Source organism: Mustelus asterias, chromosome 9 (genome assembly GCF_964213995.1).
Source record: "Mustelus asterias chromosome 9, sMusAst1.hap1.1, whole genome shotgun sequence".
Classification (NCBI taxonomy): domain Eukaryota; kingdom Metazoa; phylum Chordata; class Chondrichthyes; order Carcharhiniformes; family Triakidae; genus Mustelus; species Mustelus asterias.
Window position 1 is genome coordinate 5,245,825 of NC_135809.1, and position 8,076 is coordinate 5,253,900.

General features: G+C 43.9%; 1 protein-coding gene across 1 annotated transcript; it reads right to left on the reverse strand.

Moving 5' to 3' along the window:
• Positions 1 to 1,905: 1,905 nt before the first annotated feature.
• LOC144499067 (thyrotropin subunit beta-like) lies at positions 1,906 to 7,715 on the reverse strand. The gene is made up of 3 exons (XM_078221128.1): positions 7,669 to 7,715; positions 5,530 to 5,692; positions 1,906 to 3,554 (listed from the first exon to the last, which is right to left on the reverse strand). The coding sequence occupies exons 2-3, from the start codon at positions 5,689 to 5,691 to the stop codon at positions 3,276 to 3,278; spliced, it is 441 nt and encodes a 146-aa protein (XP_078077254.1). The 5' UTR covers position 5,692; positions 7,669 to 7,715; the 3' UTR covers positions 1,906 to 3,275.
• Between the last annotated feature and the right edge of the window lie 361 nt (positions 7,716 to 8,076).

The window sequence follows — 8,076 nt, forward strand, 5'->3', positions numbered from 1 at the left end:
TCAATGTCAACAAAACGAAGGAGATTGTCATCGACTTCAGGAAGCGTAAAGGAGAACATGTCCCTGTCTACATCAACGGGGACGAAGTAGAAAGAGTTGAGAGCTTCAGGTTTTTAGGTGTCCAGATCACCAACAACCTGTCCTGGTCCCCCCATGCCAACACTAATAGTTAAGAAAGCTCACCAACGCCTCTACTTTCTCAGAAGACTAAGGAAATTTGGCATGTCAGCTACGACTCTCTCCAACTTTTACAGATGCACCATGGAAAGCATTCTTTTTGGTTGTATCACAGCTTGGTATGGTTCCTGCTCTGCCCAAGACTGCAAGAAACTACAAAAGGTCGTGAATGTAGCCCAATCCCTCATGCAAACCAGCCTTCTATCCATTGACTCTGTCTACATTTGCAGCTGCCTCGGCAAAGCAGCCAGCATAATTAAGGACCCCACGCACTCCGGACATTCTCTCTTCCACCTTCTTCCGTCGGGAAAAAGATACAAAAGTCTGAGGTCACGTACCAACCGACTCAAGAACGGCTTCTTCCCTGCTGCTGTCAGACTTTTGAATGGACCTACCTCGCACTAAGTTGATCTTTCTCTATACCCTAGCTATGACTGTAACACTACATTCTGCACCCTCTCCTTCCCTTCTCTATGAACGGTATGTTTTGTCTGTATAGCGCACAAGAAACAATACTTTTCACTATGTTAATGCATGTGGCAATAAATCAAATCAAATCATCAGTTGCTCCGAGCCATATTTCCTACCACCCACTTGCCATAGCTAAGGTACCCCTGGACAAAAACACCCGAAGAAACATCCAGGGTGAATGGAGACAACACTCAGCAACACAGAAAGACATTACACCTGTCCGCTTTGACGTTTATTTTTATTCATTCATGGAACATGGGCGTCGCTGGCTGGCCAGCATTTATTGTCCATTTCTAGTTGCCAGAGGGCAGTTGAGAGTCAACCACATTGCTGTGACTCTGGAGTCACATGTAGGCCAGACCCAGTAAGGACGGCAGATTTCCTTCCCTAAAGGACTTTAGTGAACCAGATGGGTTTTTACAACAATCGACAATGGTTTCATGGTCATCCGTAGATTCTTAATTTCAGCTATCTTTTATTGAATTCAAATTCCACTATCTGCTGCGGCGGGATTCGAACCCAGATCCCCAGAACATTAGCTGAGTTTCTGGATTAATAGTCTAGTAATAATACCACTCGGCCATCGCCTTTGTGCAGAACTAAAGGTGGTCGTACAGGGCTTGAGGTGGGGCAAGGAAGCAGGATATGACAATATTGCACCAGAATTTGCAAAACATCTGGGGCCCGGAGCTCTGGACTGGCTGACCCAGTTTTACACGATTGTTGCAATTTCCAACACCATACCAAAGAAATGGCGGAGAGTAAGAAGTCATCACCAGGCCAAAACCCGGAAAAGACCCCATACTTGTAGCGAGCATCTGTCCAATCTCTTCCCTCTCAGTCCCATATAAAATCCTTGAACACCTCATCCTTCGGCGCTTACCTCCAATTGCAGAAGCGTCCTTAGTGTTGACCAAGCTGGTTTCTGTAAGGACCACAGCTCAGGGGATCAGTTACTGGGCCTAAGCACTCGCATCAAAACTAGAAGACAGGTGATCCTTGGTTGTGAAGAAGCCTTGAGCCATTCTGCACGGAGGGACAATCGGCCGAATTTAAAATGTGTAACCAGAGTCAAAGTTTGCGGATGATCGCTGTCAAGGGACTGAACTTCTCTCCGGCTGAGGGGATTAATCAGCATTGTGTGACGGTGTACCGGACTGATTGTGTGTCTGCCTTTTCTGGGACATTCAGAAATGACACTGGATCCTTTGTTTTTGAAATTCAGTTTATTGAGAAATTCAGAAAACTTGGTACAATAACAAAAAGGTTCGCGATTTTGACGCTTGTCAAATATCACTTCAGCTACGTAACACATTTACGAAACAAAGATTGTAACAAAAGATTAATTGAAGCAATAAGTGTCGCGCTGCGCGCACACACAATTCATTCCAAAGTCATCCCTCAGGCAATCATTCTCTTTGACAGTCACTAACTATAAATTAAATTATATTGTCAGGTATTAATCATACTTGGCTAAATTATTTCCAAACTCTTTAAATAACCTTTGCATTCCGTCATAAACTACAAGAATTGTTCATCTCTTAAATTTAATGAATGAGTAGTTCATGTGCTATTAAACACCAGAATCTCTTGTGGTATTACTGTAGACGCTGTCACTGGACATACTGGCACACGGAGAAATGGAGTTGTACTGTCACTGAATGGCCAGAGCTGTTTGTACATTGTCACAGGGCCCTGTTTACATAGGGAATTCCAACTGTTGTCATGGTTTCTGCTCATGCCCTGCTTCCAACGGGAAGTGAAGTTTGTGGATAGGTACTGAATATGCAAGATGTCATGCAATATAGAGTTGGGCAGTGCGGTGGCACAGTGGTTAGCAGTGCTGCCTCACAGACCAGGGAACCTGGGTTCGATTCCATTCTTGGGTGACTGTGCAGAATTTGTTCCCATGTCTGCATGGGTTTCCTCCGGGTTCTCCGGTTTCCTCCCGCGGTCCAAAGATGTGCAGGTTAGGTGGATTGGCCATGGCTAAATTGCACCTTAGTGTCCAAAGATACGTAGGTCAGGGGGGTTAGCCATGGTAAATGCACAGGGCTACGGGGAAAGAGCGGAGGGGACTGCTCTTTTGGAGAGTTGGTGCAGACTCGATGGACCAAATGGCCTCTTTCTGCACTGTAGGGTTTCTATTCTATGGAAGGGGCATGGGATTGATTTTCAGCAACTGAATCAATTCACAATTTGGGTTTTACTGTATTTGCTGTTCAGGGAACTCCTGAGCAAGAGAACATGACCTTCAAGTTAGAACCAGATCATTAGATGATGTTAGGAAGAACTTTATCATGGAAATTGGCAATGGCGCCCTCTGGGGGAGTTGTGAGACTGGGAGGACCAATCCAAAGATTCAAATTGAGGTTTACTGGCCAACTGATCAGCACCTTTTTCACATGCAGTATGAATTGGTGCGCCCTTTGAAATTTGGTGTTCTTGTATTTGTCCTGATGAGTGCAAGATGAAAAGCTTTGACAGCATATGTCTTTTTCAGCAATACTGCAATTGATAGATTTTCGTATTAAGAGCTATGGAATCGAGACAGATAAATGGAGTTAAGATACAGATCGGCTATGATCTAATTAAGTCGAGGAACAGGCTGAGATAGTCTCCTGTTCCTATACATTGTTCGACAGAGACAGGGTACGAGAACGTGATGTGGGGATACTCCATTGTGGTTTAGTGCAGTCGAAGGAAGCGTCGATTCCATTGGTGCAGTCCGTGCTATCCGTTGCACATTGGCTACACGTGCAGCTCAGGATTACCGGGAACCTGTAAAAGGGGTCAACATTTGGGGGGCACCCAGGGAGCTTGATGGAAATGTACTTGACATCTTGGTAGGTGCAGACCTTTTGGATCAGAACAATCTTCGGCAGTAGAGATTTTGTGTTGACATCCTGTAACAATACATCATTATTCATCCTCTATGGCAACGCACTGGGCCACAAATACAGCTTAACTTTTCCGAAAAATGGTTTGAAATTGGTATTAAAATTATTGGTATTCATTGAATGGCAGAGCACTGGATGGGCTGAATGGCCTCCTTCTGCGCTGTAGGATTCTATGACGGGCTGAATGGCCTCCTTCTGCACTGTAGGATTCTATGATGGGCTGAATGGCCTCCTTCTGCACTGTAGGATTCTATGATGGGCTGAATGGCCTCCTTCTGCACTGTAGGATTCTATGATGGGCTGAATGGTCTACTTCTACATCTTATCATCTTGTATGACAAGACAGAGTTATGAGGAACAGTGTGGAAAAGCTTTTGGAATTATATCTGTTAACTTAGTTAATGTGATGAAGTGGTTACCTACTCTTGGTAATGGCTATGTTACCAGGTTAATAACTCTGGGGGGCGGGGTCACCCTGGTAAATTGTGAAATTAAATTCAATAATTTTGTGGACTCGGGAGGGACAATGGACACTGAGGCGCATCCAAAATATCTTCAAGTCCAGCTTTTGGTGTCGGGGGTGCAATAACGGTTGTGGTCTTGAACTAGTAACTCAGCAGTTAGGGGTTCAAATCCCACCAGGGAAAGGTGAATTAAATGAAATTTTATGAATTAGTCTGGTGTCAGAATAATGGTTATTCTACATTGTTTTGAAATCCCAACTGAATCATTAATTATATTGGATGCTGGCCCGGTCGACACATGTTTCCAGTCCCAGGTTGTGTATATTAATAGCCCTTAGCAATGATGGTCCTGTAATGCAGCCCAGGTTACATTTACTATTGAGAACTTACAAGACATCCTGCACTTAAAACCTACATCTTTGACCAAGTCTTTGGTCAGCTGTCATATTGACATAGAATGATACAGTAGGAGGCCATTCGGCCCATCATTTAAAAAATAATAATTTGTGCAACATGGGCATCGCTGGCTGGTCAGCATTTATTGCCCATCCACGATTTCCCTTGAACTGAGGGACTTGTTAGGCCATTTCAGAAGGCAGTTAAGAGTCAAACACATTACTGTGGGTCTGGAGTCACATGTAGGTCAGACCGGGCAAGGACGGCAGATTTCCTTCCCTAAAGGACATTAGTGAACCAGGTTGCGTTTTAAAAGTTAAAAGTTTTATTTATTAGTCACAAGTAAGGCTTACATAAACACTGCAATGAAATTACTGTGAAATTCCCCTAGTTGCCACACTCCGGCGCCTGTTCGGGTCAATGAACCTCACCAGCACGTCTTTCAGAATGTGGGAGGAAACCGGAGCGCCCGGAGGAAACCCATGCAGACACAGGGAGAATGTGCAAACTCCACACAGACAGTGACCCAAGCCGGGAATCGAACCCGGGTCCCTGGTGCTGAGAGGCAGCAGTGCTAACCACTGTGCCACCGTGCCGACCCAATTACTACAATCGATAATGGTTTCATGGTCATTAGACTTTTAGTTCCAGATTTTTATTGAATTCAAATTTAACCATCTGCCATGGGTGGGATTTGAACCCAGGTCCCCAGAGCAATACCTGGGGTGTCTGGATTACTAGTCCAGTGACAATACCACGACGCCGCAGCCTTAGAAAGAGCTCTTCAATTAGTCCCACTCTCTGCTCTTTCCCCATTGTCTTGTAATATATTTTTTTCCTTTGTCAAGTATTTTTCCATTTGCCTTTAGGAAGTTGCTACTGAATCAGCTTCCACTTTTCAGACAGTGCGTTCCAGATCAGAACCACTTGCTGTGTTAAAAGAATTGACTCCATCACCCTTTCTGACTGATCTGCCTTCGAATCCTTTGGCAATGTGTAATTAGTTTGTGAAGTGTGTGGGCATATTAATGCGAGTTAGTTTTCACAGTGACCATGGGCAGGTAAGACATGAAACCGTGCCTATATTCAAAGAGCTGGTATGAGCATCAAAAACACCTTACCCGTGACATACAGAAGCCAGCACAGATGGTGGTGTTGATAGCCACGCAATAGCCGCACTCTTCATTCTCCACGTATGACACATACCTTGTCAGGGAGCACTGGGAACCAACCTGATGACAACTCAAAGACAGGACAAGAGGCAACAGGTGCAGAGCGTTCATACTGGAACAGAGAAAACGGTGATGAACATTGTACTCATATCAATATCACTGAAAAGAGAGGGATGTTGCTGAATCGATCTTGAGTCGGTTGGTACGTGACCTCAGACTTTTGTATCTTTTTCCCGATGGAAGAAGGTGGAAGAGAGAATGTCCGGGGTGCGTGGGGTCCTTAATTATGCTGACTGCTTTGCCGATGCAGTGGGAAGTGTAGACAGAGTCAATGGATGGGAGGCTGGTTTGCGTGATGGATTGGGCTACATTCACGACCTTTTGTAGTTCCTTGTGGGCTTGGGCAGAGAAGGAGCCATACCAAGCTGTGACACAACCAGAAAGCACTCATCAGGACAAACACAAGAATACCAAATTTCACTTAGGGAGTCTATAGTTCTCCATTGCTTTCTCCATGGCAACACTTCAGTCAATCTGTGTCAACTTGCCAACCAATCAGCACCCTTTTCTCCTGCAGTATAAATTGTGATTATTTGAAATTTTGTATTCTTGTTTGTCCTGATGAGTGCAAGATGGAAAACTTCAGCAACATGTCTCTTATCAGCTCGATTCAAGTTCTGTATGACCAAGCGACTGTTTATATTTTTATAAATTTATTAGTATTTCATTAAGTGCATTGTTTTTTTTATTGTGATCGATGTATATTACATAGATTACAAAGCCTGGCTCTGGGTGCAGTCACACCATGCGAGACAAACCCAGAACAGGCTGGTAAAGTTACCGCCATTATCACCAACGCCTCTACTTTCTCAGAAGACTAAGGAAATTTGGCATGTCAGCTACGACTCTCACCAACTTTTACAGATGCACCATAGAAAGCATTCTTTCTGGTTGTATCACAGCTCGGTATGGCTCCTGCTCTGCCCAAGACTGCAAGGAACTACAAAAGGTCGTGAATGTAGCCCAATCCTTCACGTAAACCAGCCTCCCATCCATTGACTCTGTCTACACTTCCCAATGCATCGGCAAAGCAACCAGCACAATTAAGGACCCCACACACCCCGTGCATTCTCTCTTCCACCTTCTTCCATCGGGAAAAAGATACAAAAGTCTGAGGTCACGTACCAACCGACTCGAGAACAGCTTCTTCCCTGCTGCTGTCAGACTTTTGAATGGACCTACCTTGCACTAAGTTGATCTTTCTCTACACCCTAGCCATGACTGTAACACTACATTCTGCACTCTCTCCTTTCCTTCTCTATGAATGGTGTGCTTTGTCTGCATAGCGCGCAAGAAACAATACTTTTCACTGTATGCTAATACATGTGACAATAAATCAAATCAAATCAAACTGCAGCAGTTCAAAAAGTTGCAGACACTCCATTGTATAAGGTATCCAGGGGAACATCTGCAGTTTCCATTGTTTGCAGGGGAACATCTGCAGATGCCACTGTATCCAGGGGAACATCTACAGTTTCCACTGTATCCAGGAGAACATCTGCAGATGCCACTGCATCCAGGGGAACATCTACAGTTTCCACTGTATCCAAGGGAACATCTGCAGATGCCACTGTACCACAGAAACATCTGTGGACACCACTGCGCTGAAGTACGTTTCTGCAGTTTTTTGAAGCTGCCTCAACCCAATCACATGAACATTCTGTGCCACATCCCCACTTTTAGAAAATTAAAATAAGACTTGAACACAGGTTGTTAATGTCACACACTATCATTTCAAGGCACTGGTGTAGTTTAACGAAGCAATGATTTCCACCATTGTATTAACAAGACACCTATTTCAATTCACATCCAATTCAAAAATTCTATCTCTCGAGTCCTCTCGCACAACCTCCTCTCTGGAGACCTGTTGATCTACAGCCCTGTCTTTGACTTAAAACAGTCCTATCTCCAGCCCGAACTCCAGCAAGAAAATCTTCTGGTGGGAGACAAGAATTATACATTCACAGAATTTGATGAACACACATGAACATTCTAGAAGAAATATTTTGCTAACCAATACATTATTACCTTGCAATCGAGTACTGCAGATGGAGAGCAAGCAGCCTTGCATCTGCTTCACAGAACTTTCAAGTATTTTTATACTGGTTAGTCTAAGCTCAATACACACACACACGCAAACAATGTGACACACTCCCCATCTGCAAAGACAAGCTTTAAGCTATTTGTGTTTAGCTGGAAGATAATTAATATTCTATAAACAAGAATCTGCAAGTCGGCAAAAAGGAAATGAGTTGCAACAAATCCCAACCCAGACAATCATTTAATAAATAAAAACACACTCACTTAATTATCTGTAATGTGATTGCTGCATTTAGCTTCATGTTTAGCTCTGGACCAACAACTGTTCACTAGCTGAACAGTAATCGGGTAAGAAAATGTAAATGAAAACAGAAGATGCTGGAAATACTCAGCAGG

What these genes read in the sequence shown, in the direction of transcription:
- LOC144499067 (XM_078221128.1), bottom strand. Translation starts at nt 5,691, where the DNA reads ATGAACGCTCTGCACCTGTTGCCTCTTGTCCTGTCTTTGAGTTGTCAT. An exon ending in CTGGCTTCTGTATGTCACGG is followed by an intron (nt 3,555 to 5,529) that starts GTAAGGTGTTTT and finishes GTATTGTTACAG; the next exon opens with GATGTCAACACAAAATCTCT.